The 18,576-nt window shown below is 39.1% G+C and overlaps 1 protein-coding gene across 3 annotated transcripts in view; it reads right to left on the bottom strand.

The window, feature by feature from the left end:
• Positions 1-18,576, bottom strand: part of tbx4 (T-box transcription factor 4) — a 33,573-nt gene that overhangs the window by 11,073 nt on the left and 3,924 nt on the right. The window contains exons 3-6 of one of the 3 annotated variants that reach the window (XM_051398083.1): positions 16,240-16,532; positions 11,269-11,414; positions 10,714-10,808; positions 2,046-2,165 (exon numbers count right to left, since the gene is read on the bottom strand). In XM_051398083.1, coding sequence (XP_051254043.1) covers positions 2,046-2,165; positions 10,714-10,808; positions 11,269-11,412 — 359 coding nt within the window. In that variant the 5' untranslated portion in view covers positions 11,413-11,414; positions 16,240-16,532. Of the gene's footprint in view, positions 1-2,045; positions 2,166-10,713; positions 10,809-11,268; positions 11,415-16,239; positions 16,577-18,576 lie in introns of those variants that run through there. The other 2 variants (XM_051398082.1, XM_051398084.1) reach the window with 2 other exon arrangements.

The following is an 18,576-nucleotide window of genomic DNA, read 5'->3' as shown; positions in this document are numbered from 1 at the left end:
AGGAACACCAGAACCCACCAACTACAGGCCATGCCACAAGATCAGAAACAAATGGCTGTAAAATAACTCCTTTCTGCTGGAGATTTTGTGTTCTTTTCAGCTTTTCCTAACAGAACTTCTTTTGTCCACCCATGGCCAACTGGCAGTAGCAGTTCTAATGTCACCCTGATTGATGGAGGACTGCAGTGTCATTGCCTCCAAATACAGGGTCAATGGGCAAAATATTGAGCCCAGTCCAGCAGCTTTTTTTGCCTGTACCCTGCAGTAAGCAGCAGTAGCCAGTAATAATCTGAAGTAATAGTTAGACCATGCCTGGCTTAGATGATCTGCTCTTGTACAATAATTTAAAATTTAAAACAAATTTAAAAAATTGTGCTTGTGTGGATTTAGAAGTATTTTAATACATTTAATACATCTTTGGTGAACAGAGGGAATTATGGTAATCAAAGGAACCAAGTGCTACTTTTAAAAGGATATTATTAACCCAATATAGGCATGACTGAAGCAGCAAGTACCCCAACTGACACTGCTTTCCAACTCATGAAGAGAAGAAGGACGCAGAACATCAGTGCCATGCTTTGGCCCTATGTAGGCCTGTAGGTTTATAAACTAAGGGCCATGACCAGGGCCCGATTAACCTGTAACCCGAGGCAAGAATCTGCAGCTGGGTCCCTATTGTGCACAATATAGACTGAAATAAAAGGGAATTGTTGGGTCAACTTAATAAAATTACCACTAAACATACCATTACAAACACCAACACACCACCACAATAAATTGCCAACAGAAGTATTTTTCAAATCAATATTAAAGTACTTGTGTTAATCTTAATGCCCAATGCCCAAAGGTATTATTTGAGGATTACATTTATATTACGAGGTGAAAGTAAGGGTGTCACACTCAGTCTGGTAGATAGGCTTGTAGCATCTCAAACTCTCTAGAGGTTGTTACCTGTCACAGAGCTCAAATTAATGTTAGCTTTTTACTTACCACAACACAATCTGTCCTAGATATGAATTAGTTGCTTCCACTAATCATACCTTTTTTGTCATAAGCACAATCTTATGTGAACTATACTATAGTTGCCATGCACTGATGTTTTACAAAGCAATAATCCAAACAATGCAAACTACATAACTGATTGTAATCCAGGGTCCTTTATAATACGGATCTATGTAGAAAACCATGTATAAGTAGGTTAGCTGGTTATAAAAGCTTACTTTGACCTAGAAATTATCTTATTTCTAAGTCCAGACTTGACGCAAGGGATTTTCCTGCTGGTTATGTAGTGGTAGTGCATTTTGGGACACGTGCCGAAGCCTGTGGTGAAATCTGCATTAGCTTTATGGACAATGTGATAAGAATCATGAGGAATTAACTGCCAGATGAAAGGTGTTTTGAATCAAAAACAGGATGTGATTTTCTATGAAATCAAAGTCAAATTGGAAAGAAGTAACCATGGCTACTCCTGACTTAACCCTTTTTTGTGCTAGCATTATATCAGAGGAAATCGCTGATTGCAAGGCGTCATCATTTTTAAGTTAATTTGAGATTTACAGATCACAGGTCGGTTTTACATGGTATAGTATATATATATCTCACATTGTTCTTGCCTATAGATAAGAGCGGGGAAGCCACATGGCAGGGGTATTACTAGATTGGGCCTTCCTCATTGAAGAAAAATATTTAACTTTACAGAACAGAAGCCAAGATGGGAATTACAGGATATTGGCAAGTTGAAGTCCTCTTTATTTCCTGAGTCAGCCTGACTAAAAATGTTGGAATGTGACCACAAGTGTCTCCTTGGAGTGTGTTTTCTGCTTGTTTGTGATAAAACCACTGAAATGTTTAGTTGTGACATACTAAAACATGATGTAACCACAGCAAAAGTTGAGAAGACTCGTAAAGTCAGCAGACTTCGTAATGTCAGCTACACAGCAATATAACATCAGCTAACCTACTGATCATACCAGACCAAGTAAGGCTGTAGTAGTAGACTGTCAGGGAACCTTCAACAAGACTCATATATAGCTTTGAAAACTTACCACTTGTTATCACAGAACTTGTAGCGGTGGTCATCAGCTGGGACGATGTCAATAAGTAGGATGTATTTGGTTTTGGGGTTCATACCGGTCACTTTTACCTTGTAGCTAGGAAACATCCTCCTGTTGATGAATGTAAAGGAAGAGTGTTGAAAGAGTGAAATTATTATTACTCTTATTCTTACACAGGCAACAACTGACGGAACAACTGAGTATTATATTAGATAAATTAGCTTAAGCATCTTCTACAGTAGTACAGCACTGTAACATAGTGTAAGTCCTTATTCTCAGGTAACAAACCTTTAAGAAGTATTTGATATAAATTTGAAAAAAGAAACCAAAAAAACTGCCCAAAAGGTCTGTATTTTATACTGATCAGGTCTTCTTAAGAAAGGATTCCGTTGGCTGTTAAATAGAGTTGTAGGATAAGCGTAGTATCGTCACGGATAGTGCAGATGAAGATCTGATTAGCTCACTGAGTGCAGCTCAGTGATGTTCTTAAGGGATTGGGATGAGCAAGGTCTCATAGAGATAAGGGGGCTGAGGGACGAGTAGGGCGAGAAGCTGCGTTCTTTGAAACCAAAAATAACCTCTACCTGAACATTAAGTGGATGAAACCTACTTTGACGAATAACCCCACAAAGCAAATAACAGAATAAAAACCGACTAGCCAAACCTTCCAGGATCATTTTCTTGACATTGTCCTTACAGTCAAATTCTAACATTTTCTGGCCTGGTAATGATTTGTCTCCTTGCAGGCATTTATTTGGGAGAAGACTGAAATCCTCTCATACTTGTGATACTGAGAGGCCATAAAAAGTATGGGAACACGCTCTATCTTTCATCTTTTAAATGCCTCCAGACTAAAAGACAGAATATGCTAATATAGCACTCAAAGCCATAAAACACATGAAGGGAGCTACCTTTCCTGACCTCTTCTGGGAAACCAAAAACTTTTTCATCCCATCTGCGCCAAAGGAAATTTTGCAAAGGGCTCTGCGCCCCCTTATAAAGCCCTAAGTGGTTTTTAATGGCACCCCAGATCGGACAACAGTTTAGATAGCCGACTCTTCATTGCTCAAGAGGCTACGGTCAAAAAGGCCTGCAGTTTATCTGTGGGTGCAGCCCATGGCAACGTGTTCAAACATTGGAGGGCTCGTGAAAGCCTTGCATGCTTTCTGGAAGGGTGGCGTAACATTAAAACCCCCATCTTCATACTTGCTGTTCCGATTGGTGCAAATGCCCTTCTTCCAAGGCTCATAGTGCCTGACACCATCTGATCATGTTACTGTAAATACTCCCTCACGTATGAGAGAGACAGGGGAGGGGGATTGAGGGCATCTCTCTTCCAGGCTTCAAATCCAATCAGTAGGAGAGATCCGTCCCGGTATCATCCTCACTGAAAGACGGGTTAATCTTAGAGGAACATTCAAAACAGACCTCTGCTCATCTCTGGCTCCACTTGCGCCATACAGACATAGCAGATGGAGGCCTGTGTCAACACATGTGGCCCTCAGATTTGTGTAATATGGCCATAACTACCAAGCGGAGGGCTCTGCTGCTGCTCACGCTTCAACTGTGGAAATGAGTCTGTCCAGCCAGACAGATAAAATGGATGCAACAAATACAAATGAGTGTTGGTTCTCTAGAGATATGAACTTGGCTCGGTTGAGGAATCACATATGCTCTTAAGGTCTTAGTATGCTTTAAACAAATTAGGTTGTATGACATGTTGGCTGACCATGTCTAAAGGCAAAAGTGTTTATACCTGTTGAAAACGGCTACACTTGAAGTCTTAAGGGGGGGGGGTGGACGACAATAAATTGTACGAAATAGAGGTTACGGCGCACAGAAAGCACAGTCTCTCCTAGAAGCCAATCACAATGTTGCGCTCGGCTACACATGCAAAACCTGACAGAAGTAGTTGTAAGAAAATTTAAATTACAGAGTTTAAAAGATTGTTGCTTCCGCACACCCAGTCAATTGCAGAGTACTGGGAGAGGGTTTTTTGGGACTCTGTTTTTGGAAAAGGTTCAGAAAGGGGGGTTCAGATGGTGTTAGACGATCTGACAAGCTCTTTGTTTGCATTTTGGGCTACTGTAGAAACATGGCAATTCTTATTTTCAGGTGATTATACTAACTAATAAAAACATACCTATAAGTATTATATTCCATTTCTGACAATAGATCCTCCTAAATGTTACACACTGGACCTTGAATATTTCTGGTCGATTGGGCTAAATGTTGCAAGTTATTCAGTAGGACTGCTTATGACAATTAACCGAATTTAATTGAATTAACAGGGGGTTATTTTGCATCAAAGTGATGAACTAAAAGGAATGTAATGAACTTTGTTGGTTTATCATGTAGCTAATTCTCTGGAATAGCGAAAAAAAAAAATGTTTATTTTCTCTGTAAATGGTACAATGATTTCCAGTTAATTTACTACAGGACAGCATATGCTGAATATAACAAATGTATTTTATCTGTATTGACCACCCTTGTAGTCTATGTGTAGCTATTCTAAGGCAAAGCAGATTTCATTGCAGTCCTGCTGTTGAGCTGCCCATGTGTCTGTTTATAGATAAATGTGATGAAACATGGCATATCTTGGTGTTGCATCTATAAAAAAAAAATCTATAAAAAACTAAGCTATTGCAACTCTGGACAACTGATTTTCAAAGGCGGACAACATGAAGGCAAACGTATACATACAGTGGTGTGACTAAGTGAGTGAGTTTAAGAGGAGCATGAGAAATGGACGTTGGAGAGTGTGTGTATGATATCAGTGTCAGGGTGTGTGTGTGTGTTTCTGTGCCCAGCCAGCTGTTTCTCTTAACAATCCCACATGTTTAGGCCGTCCAGTGATCCATTCCCTCTCTGGGAATCTCCAGTACCACGGCGAGATCAAAAGGAGCGTTGGGGGGGATGATGAAGCGCTACAACCTAGTAGACTCAGCCTATTGTGGGCGCCGGATTCCTCTTATCAACCCGCCGCTGCTCTCTTGACGGGCTGTGTACAAAGAGGGAGAGTGAGGGAAGAGCTGCGCTGGGTGCTTTGAAGAGGGAGGATTACGCCTGGACAGTGACACTCACAATAACAAGTCTACCAGGCTCAGCTAGGTGCTGCATGGGAGTGGACTGAGCAAGTTTCATCTGAGAGTGTTGTGAAAATGTGGGATCCCCTGCGTGACGGCCTGGCTGCTCTGCATCTGTACCTCCTCCCCTGCCACCTCTGCACTGACCCTCTTTTTAAACCAGGACACTCCTTTATTAAGATTACTTATTTCATGGCTGTTTCAGTGTTCTTTCTTTCTGAATTACATTTTGCATCTACGTCGACTCTAATGTAATTATCCGAAGTATTATGTTATGTTCCTAGGTATAATTAATAATTAAATAGGCTACCTCAAATACAGTTAACTTTTTATTAATGTAAAGTAATTGATCTTGCCTATAGTCTTCTAATATTACTTAGTATTGGGTCAAAATTCCAAATTTTCCCACTCCTAATCAGAATTTCTTTGAAATACATGGAAAAATATTTCCATCAGTTGCTCTAATGTTTGCTACTTCTGACCACTGCGCACCCGGAAAACTCACAATCAGGAAAGGGTTTCTATGACAACCGGCAACAGTGAACTGTTACCAATGTCAGCTGTGTCATAACCACAGATTTAACATGGTAATTTCGATGTTTATTCCCCTTTTCTTCCGTATATAAATATAAAATGTAGCTAACATCAATTCAACTTTGCTTTTTTATGTGGTGAAACTTTATTAAAAATGTACAACTAACAAATGGAAATTTTCTTAATAATTTATATTTAATATATAATCACCTGAATATAAGAATTGTTGCATATTAGTTTGGAATGAGCCATTTTTATGTATAGAGGGAGAGGGGTTACCTTCCATGGAGTCCGCCATGTTGAACCACCATGTTTCTACAGTAACCCAGAACGGACAGACCAAACACTGGCTGTAAATAGGGACTTATGTATTTTTGGGGAGTTTCATGGCCACCATAGTTTCTCCTGCACACTTCACAGCCTGTTCTCATTCCCAGGTTGACAGATAAAGGTGCAAGTGGTGATCAGTTGGTTGCAAGCTAGTTCCCACTTTTACCACATAGTTTTTGAATATATTGAATAAACACATGCACACACATTCTCTCATTTTTAATAGGCTTACATTGGCAGATGTTGAGTTTTTATCTAATGGTTTTAATCTACTGTGTGCAACAGGAAGCGCATTTCATTAATTATCAAGATTTTTTCAGTGCTTTTAGGTTCCAATCTGTTTTTTACGACTCTTCATGATGTGTTTTTAAATGAATATTTCTGTCCAAATACTTTTAAACTCCTCAAAAACACATCCCACATGCACAAGTTTTTCAGACGTGGATGAAAACACCATCAAACAAAACTAAAACTGACTGACCGCAGTTTAAACTGACAGTCAATTTATAATGTAATGTTTAAAATGATACACGTAACACTTAACATTTTGACATGGCTGTGAAATGTCCATTTCAAGCCCTCACTCTCACAGGCTTTCTACTCAGATCAAACTCAGCACCCTGCAGATCAACACTGTCACTTCATCCTTCTCATCCCTCTATCAGGTTTTCACTTTTTTTTTCACCTTGACCTTTGACCTTTCAGTTCCACATAGAACAGCACACAGACTAAAGACAATCTTTAGAGATACCCTGCATCACCTTCTCCCTTCCTGATTGTTTTCACAGCTGTACAATGGAACGTACAGGACGACCATAGATCAGAACATTTCTAAACAGGTTGTCAGTTATCTAAACCTGTGCTTCAGGACCCCCCAAGAGATTACAAAAATTATAAAAGGCTCCAAGATTATTGACAGGATAGAGAAGAGAAAGATTTTTAACTCACAATATTTTTTTCTAAATTAATTTTTTCTTGTTTACTTCTACACAACTCTAAAATTATTCAAATGAAACAAACGATAACAAAAACAGTCACTCTTTGGTCGAACTCCATACAACTCAAAGGTAAATCCAGGCTATAGTGAGGGGTGGCAAATAAACATTGCTTCGTTTGAAGCATCACAAGCCAACATTTATGACCCTCTATGTAAGTGTGTGGCAGTGCCTGTATATACAGAGACCCTGCAGCCCTCTGCCTGTATTTTGTTATTATTTCACTGCGTTCTGGACTTCAACCTTTGGGCAGTGTGTGCAGTGTGAGGCTGGGACTATAAAAACGTAGCGACTAGGTTACAGCGCTGTCTCCGTCTCTGCTCTCAGTCTGTGTCATGAATGTATGAAGAGCTACAGGTTTGTGTGTTTGTTTGACCAAGCGAAGGGTTGCGAGACACACACACACACTCACACTCACACACACACACACACACACTCACACTCACACTCACACACACACACACACACACACACACATATTTCCTACTTCCTACAGGGTTGTGAGGAGGCACAGACGCTGGAAGTCAGTCAGAGTTGGGGGTGCTGAGAGAAAGTCTGTCTATATACCGACGACGTCATACTAAACGCTAAATGCATGACATTCATAGTTTTGTTCCTTCATTTGAATGACCAGGATCTTTTATTTTCTATTTAATAGTTACATAGATTTTATAACTTTTTAGCAGATAAAACTGATAAAATACAAGTCAAAATTTCTTTCCTGCCATAAATTCTGGCGCACACAAGTACATTCCAGTAAATAAGGAGAAAGTCATAAGATTAAACATTTTTATGAAGTAAAGGTTTTCATTATGCCAGGTTTTTGGTGGTGCTACAGTCCCCTCAGCACCCCTGTCCATGGGTCGGTGTTTTATTTGTGCTTTAGAACGTAACCACAGTGAAACAATTAGAAAAAAACACCTAATTTCTCAGATTCACTGCTTTGTTTTGTCTAACACCACTCCCTCTCTTCATTCAACAAGTTCTTGCTTTGGTTTATCTGACACCAGAGGTGTCGGGTTCGCTTTGTACAACAATTCAGTCTGAACTTGTGCTTTTGCTCCTATACTGAGTACTCAGTTATTGGTACAACACAGTTTCTGTAAAAATGTAAGATCCCTGTTAATTGGCTAGATTGTTTTATTTGAATTTTGGTCTAATAAAGTAGTTGTGAGATGTAAAAATAGTTTTAATGCCATCTCACTTTGAGTGTGGTTTCTGAAGAGACAAGCAATGATTTGGTTGCCTGTCTTTGAAACCTATTTGAGCTAGCATCAGGGCTCTTGGTTGCTTCACCACTTCAGTCCAGACTGAAATATCTCAGCAGCTAGGTCACTGTTTCTACAGACATTCATGGTCCTCTAAGGATGATTTGTTTTCCTTATCAAGCAGAACACAACTTCATATTGCTCTGTCATATATTTTCATTGTCACACTTATTTTTCTATCATATCTGCATTGGTTAATCTAGTCTAATAATTTGGCTTCGATTTCATGATTCATAATAATCTGAATTGAATTAAATGAATCTGATAATTAGACAAACCTGATGTCCTGGGTGAAGCACAGATTAGACTTTCAGAAGTTACCAGTGATTACTAAGATTGAGAGCACTCAATCTGATAATCTGAGCCTGGTTTAAATCAGATTGATAATCAGATTTTTTTTCTTATATTGTCTTGTCTGCTCTTAACCTAAGATTATGAAATTACACGAGTATCCATCTAGTCATGCTTCAATCTATACATTTGTGGCCAAACTATAGAGTCCTTTGAGGAAGTACTGGCAGCTATGGGGGTGGACACAAAGTGTGATGCAGCGAGAAGACACTGTTCATTAAACAGTAATGGCGGCTGTTAAAGAGGTTAGCATAGATGCTGCTAGCACCAGTTATATCAGAAGTGGAGAGTACTTAGAAGAGCATTGGTAAGAGTTGACTACATTATTATTGGTCTGATTCATCCAGTCACCTAGCAAATTCTTTTTTGAAAGTGCCTGCCCTTTTCCATTCTGTTTCTAATGATAACTTCCAAGGTGCTTCTATGTAACAAACCATCTGGTGCAGTCAGGTTAGTCTGCTCTGTAATATTTGAAACATTACTGGAGAATCACTGGAAATGAGTCTCACTTTACAGAAAAGTTTTCAACTTTCAAACATAAAGGATGCTATGATTGCACTCATTTTTCAGTCATTTTCATTTTCTGATATTCTATTCTACTGGTGTAGACCAATGTGACCAAATATCTTCTACCATGATAACACTATTCATACAATACTTGAATAATTCAGCCTGGTGTTGATGTCATTTACTGGGAGTTCATTTGTAGAAGGGTTTCTTCTGAAGGATGAAACCAGTTTCTGTGTGACCTTCAGCCGTCTGCTGCAGACTGACTGTAGGTAAACCCAGACAGGTTTCCCAGCACAGCTGCATAGCTAAACCACTGCACAGCCCTTCAAAGGGCTTTAAGGATTCAGAGCCCACTTCATCAGCTGGACAAGGGAAAGCCCATCTCTTACGGTTATGCAGCATTAAGGAAAAAATGTGGTGACCTTTTAAATTTTTTTACTGGAAAAAAAACATCCCATGAGGAATGAGAGGCGGAGGTCGATTTGAGAGTGTACTCATTCTCTGGTTAATGTCCAAAGGCCTCACTATCTAATCCTCAGGTCGCATTAAATCCAACAAGCCAAGCAGTCATTTGTGTTTTCAATTATGCAGTCACTGCTGCAGGAACTTTCTGTCTCTTCCTGAAAGACAAAGTTATAACTGCTATATGTTACTATTAGCTGTCTAAACAGATGGTCACAGAAAGGTATGATACTCATTTTGTGTAATGAATCCATCACTTAATATCACTTTCTCTGTGATTTTCCACCAACCTTATGATTCTGTGCAGAAGTATATTAGCAACTTTTAATATATTATGTGACTAACAATATATGCAACATTTTCCAGGTTTCTGTTGACATCTTGCAAATCCAGTGAAACTGTTTTCTTTGAGGAAAGCCTTATTCAAGCTACTGCATTAGTATTTATGGTGAATAAACTCCAATGTTAACGCTGTGATGCATTGTGTTATTTGTAGCAACTTTGATCTGAATCCTATTTTTGTGTATAGTATGACATATTTCATGATTCATTATGAACAGTTGTGGAAAGTAACTAAGTACATTAACTCAAGTACTATTTTCTGCAAAATAGTAGTAGTTTTTACTCCACTTATCTGACTATAGTTACTAGTTACTTTACATGTTAGGATTATATAAAATGATGCATTTTTATAGATTAAACTACCCAACACTGACACCTAAAATGAGCTCTACTTTACGCTGCTACAGCATTAATATCTTCCATCAACAATTGAAAATTATATAAAGTATATAATGATAGAACACTCTGAAAGGGGCCGTTGTGCATATAAAGTACATTTACTTTCAATTCTGTTGCCTACTGCACTTTTACTTAAAATATTCAGTGCAGGACTTTAATTTGTAACAGAGTAGTTTAACAGTGTTGTGTTGCTATTTTTAGTTAAAATATCTGATTATTAAGTTAACTGTTAACAATGGATAAACAGATGAGCTACTATCATACAAGGACACGCACACACACACACACACACAACTTTCTATGACTAGTACATGCAAAACATAACTTTTGTAGATCACTAATTGCGCTGTGACTGACAGATGTGTTTTCACGCTTTACTAACCTGCCTGCTTTAGTAATGATCATCTCTGTGCCAGCCTCATGAAACTTCTTCCACAGCTCCCTCTCGTGAAGGACGACCTTTATGTTCTCAATGTTCTGAAAGAGAGTGGACATCACTGTTACACACAACACAGACCAAGGCAATCTATTAGAAATAACAAAATAAATAATGTAATTTAAAATATTGGCATATAAACACGCTGCAGAGCAACATAGAAAATGATCTGCAGTATATATCAAATTAAAAATCCACTCCATTTTTGCTGATTGAATAATTTTATTTGTTTTTATACCTAAAAAATTAATCACAGTACAATTAATAAAAGTTGCCTTTAGTATAAAACACTCTTTAGTGTAGTGTAAATAGATGTTTCCACTGTTTCTTGCTCCACTGAACCTTGGTAGAAAACAAATTTATTTATTTATTTTAAAAAAAACAATTTATATGCAATTTCATTTTATTAAGTTCTACCTATTCAGAGAATAATCCCTCCACATTTCAACAGTTTACAAACGGCAGCCATAAGGAGCAACTGTGTGTTTTTGCCATGTGTACCTGGTCGGGCTCACTGGAGCTGGGAATGGTAGGAGCTGTGGACAGGCCCAGTCGTGACTGGTCTGGAAGGGGATCCGTCTCCCCGCTGGTCTGGACCCGGCTCATACATTCATCCGTCACAGCTGAAACCTTCTCCTGCAGCATCTCTGCAGGATTAGAAAAATACTCAGCTGTCAGACTCATCAGTGAGTGGCTGTGAGGGCAGAGAAATGTCCTCTGTGCATCGGACCTATAGCATGTGACACTCACACAGATTCACTGTAGACTCTCCAGTGCAAATAGTACATATTAGGAGCTGAAGAAAGGCAGCACTGGTTACATCACTGCAGAATTAAAAGTAACAAAGTACAATAACTGTACTTATGTCTGTTTATCTGTTTACTTCAGTATTTATTTTTGTGACAACTTTTTACTTTTACCCGCTACATTTTTACACAAATATCTAAACTTTCTACTCCTTACAGTTTCAAAACAAAATGAAACAGACTGAAGACGGAGACTATAAGTTAAGTACATCTCCTGTGCCTTTTTTATTTTTACTTGAGAAAAGAAGTTGAATCTGTACTTTTACCAGTCTTTTTACACAAGCATCTGTACCTCCACTTGAGTGAAGAATGTGTACTTTTACCATCTTTGCCTCACTGCCATCAAGATATGGTAAAATGCACATAAACTGCAACATGTACAGTATGTGTGGTATGCTCGCCAGACTATGTTGACTATGAATGTGAGGTGTTATTAGCGTTGTACCAGGATGAACTGTTAAACTCTAAGTTGAAAAATTCCACATGAATCTTTTACAGGCTGATTTTACTGAGAATACAGACAAAATAATGAATTATATTACTGCCTGGATCTGCAGTCATAACTACTCTTTATTTAAATACCTCTCAAATGTACCCTCAATATTTCATTTACAACACAAATTTAATCTATCAACTAATTTATCACTGTGTTAACACATTTCCCTCCTGCTCACGGAATATACACCTAATGATTCCGCCTTTTTCCCCAGACACATTTTCAGATAGTGATTTTACATCCTGTTTAATGTAAATGTAAGTAATGTAGAGGTAAAATGCTGATGTTGCGGCCCAGAAAAATATCTATCCCACTCAGTGAATGTCTGCTACTGAAGTGTTTGAATATAACTGTCATTTCCCACCTTTTGGCTACAAAAAGCTTACTTAAATTGCATTAATAAGCCAAACTGAAAGTATAAAAATACTTTATATGTGGACATAAAAATGTCACTATATTTGTAATTCAAAAATGTATGTTTCTTAAGCAAAAACAAAAGGTAATTTCTTTGGACTGGACTGGGTGTCCAGCCACCATGTTCCTTTTGTTGATGACAACGTCTGGCAAAGTCGCATGACGGTGGAAAATAACTCATGTTAACTTGAGCCAAGTAGTATTTAGAGTGGCTTATTATTGGATGTAGACATGAGAAACTGGTTCAGTTGAACATGAAGTTGACACGTTGTAAATAATGCTCTTACCCTGACTGCGCTATCATTTAAAAAGTTATATTCAATATGAGCACCATACATTCACACATATTAAGATACAACAATACAAGATCACTAATCAGATTTCAACTATTCTACATATAATCAATATAAATATGGCAACACAGAAACAATACAATATTAGTAATGATATACAGGATAAGCCTTCACAATACAAAATCATTATTTAGATCTAATCTATATTAAGGTCTGCATATATGTGTACTTAAAAGTCCCCCTCCAGTCCAAAATCAGTGTTTCTTCTTGTCCCTACAGTGTGCTGTCTGAATGCTGTCTGAGCAGAGTTTGACTCTAGAAGGATGTTTTCACATTCATCTGCTGAAAGTGGAAAGTTTCTCTGAGCTCATTATAAAATCTGATTTTAAGGGGCGGGGCCTACCAGCATGATTTGTGACATCATAAATAGTTAGGAAGTCAGTCCTGGTCCAGTATACAACTTGTACAGTGTGATGTAGAAACTTGAAGCCACCAGTGCACATCCACTGAGAATGGACTTTACAGTGAAGGAGGAGACATCTTGTGTCCAGCAGCAAAACTTTAGAAATGAACATTCGCATATTCAGAGATTCTGAAATTTATAATGAGGTAGAAGGAGTAGATTATTTTTTAAGGATTTTAATGTGACAATTAAGCTTTGTTTGTGGAATAATCATATCAGACACCCATTATTGTTTCAAGCATACTATTTGTATAAATATCTGAATACGTGTCTGGAGGAGATTTCTATTAATTTATTTTTTTTTTTTTTTTAATTAAACTTCACACACCAGTTCAGCATTTCTGTACTTGTCTGCTCCTCTTAGGCACATAGAAGTCACGAAACCCTGCAAAAAAATGTACTGTATACCATTTCATCCCAACAACTATAATCATCTTATGTGAACCTCAGCCTGTGATTACAGCTAACAAATCACACTAACATACTGCGATCATAGCTGTAGTAAAATGCAACTAAGAGTGCAGTTTGGTATGAGAATGCATGTAAAGTACTGTAACACATTGTAAAAGTGAAGCCCCTGACGAGCAAGTTTTAGTTCAATTATGAAACATGCAGGGCAGGGATTAGGAGCTGTTTCAAACAAGACGGGTTGGATTTTTTAACAGGAAACCAATGAAAAAAATCTGGTGATAGTGCGAGTAAAAAATGTACGATGTATTAATCCATGTCACTGTGTTGACGGTCACATGTCCTCCTGTCTCTCACACCTAAAGGAACCACTGCAGATTGTCATTCACACTGCTTCATAAACCCCCCTCTGTGTCTGCGTCTCATCCTGCTGCTCCGAGCTTCAGACTCTCGAGGGTGTCATCCAGCTCCAGTCTGCACACACTGTGTACTGAGTGCTGCTTACGAGGCTGGAACTATCGGTGAGGGATTAACAAAACCAGTAATTCCACCTTCAAACACATTATTAAAAAAATGCTCTTTTCTTGGATGAATTTAAAAGCATCTCAGCCCTTCAGATTATTGTCATATTCCGAATATAATTTGTCTTTCATATCATGTTTCAGCTACTGGATTCACACTGACCACAAGTTCTTCAGTCCTGTAACTTTACAGTATTCTCGATTATCTTAACTACCAATCCCTCTGAAGAAATTAGGCTGAGAACTACCCAAAGCACTGTACATCAGTGTAAAACCTGTTGCTGTCTCCTCCTTGTCCCTGAAAGCCCATGCCTGTAAAAACAGCGCAGCCACTCTCTTAGCCATGAAAGTGGAGAGGCGGCGTCCAGAGTAAACTGATGGAGACGTTTGTGAAAGCTAATAAAGATAAGGGCTGACAGGAAAATGGCCACAGAGCCTTTTTTACAGTGTGAAACTGGGCCTTTCACTGGTCCTGTTTAACCAAGCAGCATGAGCCAGAACCCTGTTTCTGTTACTCTGGACACTCAGCCTGAAAACTATTCAGGGCATCTGTTCCTACAAACATGCCATGCCATTTCAATATCTGTCAAATGCCCTGAAGTGCTATTAGTTTTTTGTTATTTTGAGCGCATGATGTTGTACTTTAAATGTGTAAAATCCTCATGGGAGTCAGGTTTGAGCCTGCTGTTTGTCCTGTAAGAAATGTTTGCTTTAAACGAATCTGCTTGTAAAACATTACAATCCACTTCAGGAAGGAGTAGGCTACTGCCCGTGCAGCAGCGATAAACAGCGCTAGTCATTTTCTTCTGCAGATGTAGGAAGTCTGGAAAAATCTATAGGGCAAATTTGAGCATTCTGATGTTGAGAAAGGGTAGAAAACCACCCTGAAAAGCTAAGAAAAAATGTATGCATGCTTTATGTAAGATATGAGGCTGTTAGCGCAATTGTATTCCAATCTGCCACCATTTTGTGTCTGCAGCTCTGATACATAAAAGGCCTGAGCATCAGCAGGGAAGGCTTTTCAGTCTAAATAACAAACAATATCAGATGATGAATATGTAAATAAAGCAGGTAAAAAATAGGAGGACGTGACGGTATTTAATTCCACTTTTCACTGCAAATCCGCTACAACCCAAAAAATTCTTTCTGCAAAAATCGCCATCAAATTAGCTAATATAAGAAAAAATTACATCTAACAATCTAAAAAGGCAGACTTTTTCACAAGATTTAAACTCCCACAGTCACTTCCCACACCCACAGATTTCAAGTGTGGCTTTCCAATCCTGCTAAAAAACAAAAAACAATAATAATGTCTTCTCTAGGGCTAGTTTAAGATAAATTAAGAAATAGGCATGACAACCCCTTCCAACTCCATGTTGCGTATTTAAAAATATATATTTTAAAAACACCTTCTTTTAGGCCTACAACATTAATTTAAAACTATATTTAAAATATTCACGCCATGAATTCATCATGTTTAAATTGGCATCTGTTAATAAAGTTAATGCCAGGTAGAGGCCAATATTTAAGCAAAAAAATAAAATAAAATATATGTATATCATATTAATAATAATAATAATAATAATAAAGCGGTAAAAATAATGTGTTATTATTCAAATGGTACATGAACTGTTGTAATAGTAACCCAAGAATAAATCAAATATATAGCCTACATCTTTAAATTGACAGTATTTGTGCTTAAATTGTAAAATAAATACATGAGTAAATAAATTTTAAAAAGCAAAGAGTAATGTACAGAAAAAATAGATAGTCAGCATCAGTATTATTCTAAGTTGCTGGACCACTGTCGCTTATTTCCCGCTCCATCTCTCTCCCTCCGCCGTATAACTGTCACACTCAGATCTTCCCTATCAGATTGTGGGAGCTGTCTAATTACCGCAGCTGATTTCCCTCACAGAGGATGACACCCTGCATTTTAAAGCCCTCCTGTCCTCTCACACCTTCTCCCTCACACACCCGCCTCAAGCAGACAGCGCTGTTTACAAGCAAGCAGATAATCAGTCGATAATCAATTTACAGTCTGCAGCCTGTCTACGTGTCTCTACTGTACCTCACGGTTCGGCTATCATCTGCTTAAATCCATCCCTGCGCGGCGCAGCTCTGTCTCCGGCCTGCAAACAGCGGGGTGTTCCCCTTCCCACGGCGGCTGCACGTGGCTTTAAAAGCGCCTGTTCTGGAGCGGGACTCCGGAGGCTGCAGCGGCGGCTGTCCGCTGGAGAAGTGTCGGTGCGTCGGTCGGTTCGGCTGCCCTAGTGCCCTTCAGCTTCTCCAGCACCGAGCTGCGTTCTGCGCCTGTGCAGTGCGCGCTCTGAGCTCTGAGGGGGGAACTCAGTGGGGTGTTTTCTTGGAATCACACACACATACACACACATTGCTACACGATGCATACACACTGTTGCTCAGCCCCCTTGATGTGTGAAAGCGGCATGGAGAGAGAGATTTCTCCCCCTGCCTCTCTCACCGGGCTGGCCCCGGCGCTGAAGCGGGAGAGCAGTGCCTTCCAGGCGGACTGTGCCTCCTGTGAGCCTCGGTAACATCCAGTCACTGGACAGTAACACCACCACCATATACAGTTAGTGTCTCTAACACTGAGTCAGCACGCACTGTAGCAATCAGTTCCCACAGATCTTGCCTTGGGGACCAATATTGTTTGATAATGTTGTAACTGCCTGCATGAACTAGTGATTGCCACCAACTCAGTCCTTCAGATCAGCAGGGTGCTGCACCTCAGGGTGCCTTATTCACCTGAACTGCTGCTGACACACTGGTCACTGTTAAGTGTCTCAGAACTGGCAATGATGCAAAACCATTCATTCTTACACCTGAATATACATTTTTACCTTAATAAAATAAAATACTTAATTCAAAAAAATCACTGCAACGTTCAGTTGTCGCGGGAAATGATAATTGCGCTTCAGCGATAATCCACTTCAACAATTAGGATATTTTTACCCCCAAAACTCAAACAACATAGAACCTCTGACCGCCAATATCTATTTAAATACAAAACAATAGCAGTTAATAATAAATATAACAATACACAAAGTCTTTATATCTTAAAAACAATCCGTAATCTGTCTAAAGAAATCTTCCTCTGTCCAACCATACATCTCAATAAATCGAATCGTGAAATAATCATTCAATTTACCAAATACAATGCAGGGATCTACCTGTATCGCTAGTTAAAAGTGATGTAGACCTACAGTCTCAGAGTAAGCTTTATTATTTACAGAAGAGCTTTATTGTGTCTTGTACAATAAAGAAAGTCTGAATGGAAGTTTTGGAGTGGCCTACTGGCACTTCATTACATTGTTATTAATATGTTACTAATAAAGTTGGAAGCGCTCCAACCCGGTGGAATCACTAATGAACCAGGATCATTTGTTACGATTTAACTTGGGTTTTTTTTTAAGTTGTTGGTTATTATGGTTTGACTCGGAACCTCTTAACAAGGAAACCTTTAAGAACCGCAGCAGAGGCCCTTGGGCTTTTCTTTTCTAACTGTAAGTACATATAGGATCATATAAAGAAATAGTAGTTTGATTTATATCACTTAAAACCCTGGTAAATTGGAGGTTTGATATAAAATGTTCATAAAAACGGCCTTTTACGCAGTTAAGCCTCATTTAGATGATTCCATGCGTTCAAACGATCCCTCACTGAACTCTGAGAACGGCCTGAATCTAAAACCACTTGAAAATAATATTGAAGAAAATCTCCACAGCAGCAGGCAGGTTATGCTGTGGCAGGCACGCTGCCCGTGGTGTGTGTGTGTGTGTGTGTGTGTGTGTGTGTGTGTGTGTTAATAACCCAGCAGCCATCACTCTGCAGTCTCTCGGTGAGTGACGCGCAGGCCGCGCTGTTTGCAGGTGAAATATGCTCTTGTGGTTTTGCAGTAAATGACGCATAGGTCTACAAATCAGATGCCAGCGTGACTTATATATCTGTTGGTGACATGAGCGAATGAACGGCCACCGTTTGTCATTGGGCCCCGTGAGTGAGTGTGTGTGTGTGTGTGTGTGTGTGTGTGTGTGTGTGTGTGTGTGTGTGTGTGTGTGTGTGTGTGTGTGTGTGTGTGTGTGTGCAGCCTGATAGCGCTGCTGACAGACGCTCAACTGCGACTCTCTCCAACTGCTGAAAAGTGGAGATTGAGCTGCTGCTGGCCGCTTTATTCTCCGACCTCAATCTATTAACTACACACACATTCTCACCCTGCCTCACTGACACTCTAAACATCACATCCCCTGCCTAATTCACTCCCATCTAAAGTCGATAAATCAGTCATTTCTCTTCTATTATTTTTGTATTTTTCACCTTATACATTTCATTTGCGTGCTGATTGAACTATTAGCTGGGAAATAGCGCCCGAGGTGTGTTTATAGCACCG

The sequence above is a fragment of the Dicentrarchus labrax genome, unplaced genomic scaffold (genome assembly GCF_905237075.1).
Source record: "Dicentrarchus labrax unplaced genomic scaffold, dlabrax2021, whole genome shotgun sequence".
Taxonomy (NCBI): domain Eukaryota; kingdom Metazoa; phylum Chordata; class Actinopteri; family Moronidae; genus Dicentrarchus; species Dicentrarchus labrax.
This window is presented reverse-complemented; position numbering and strand designations above follow the sequence as displayed.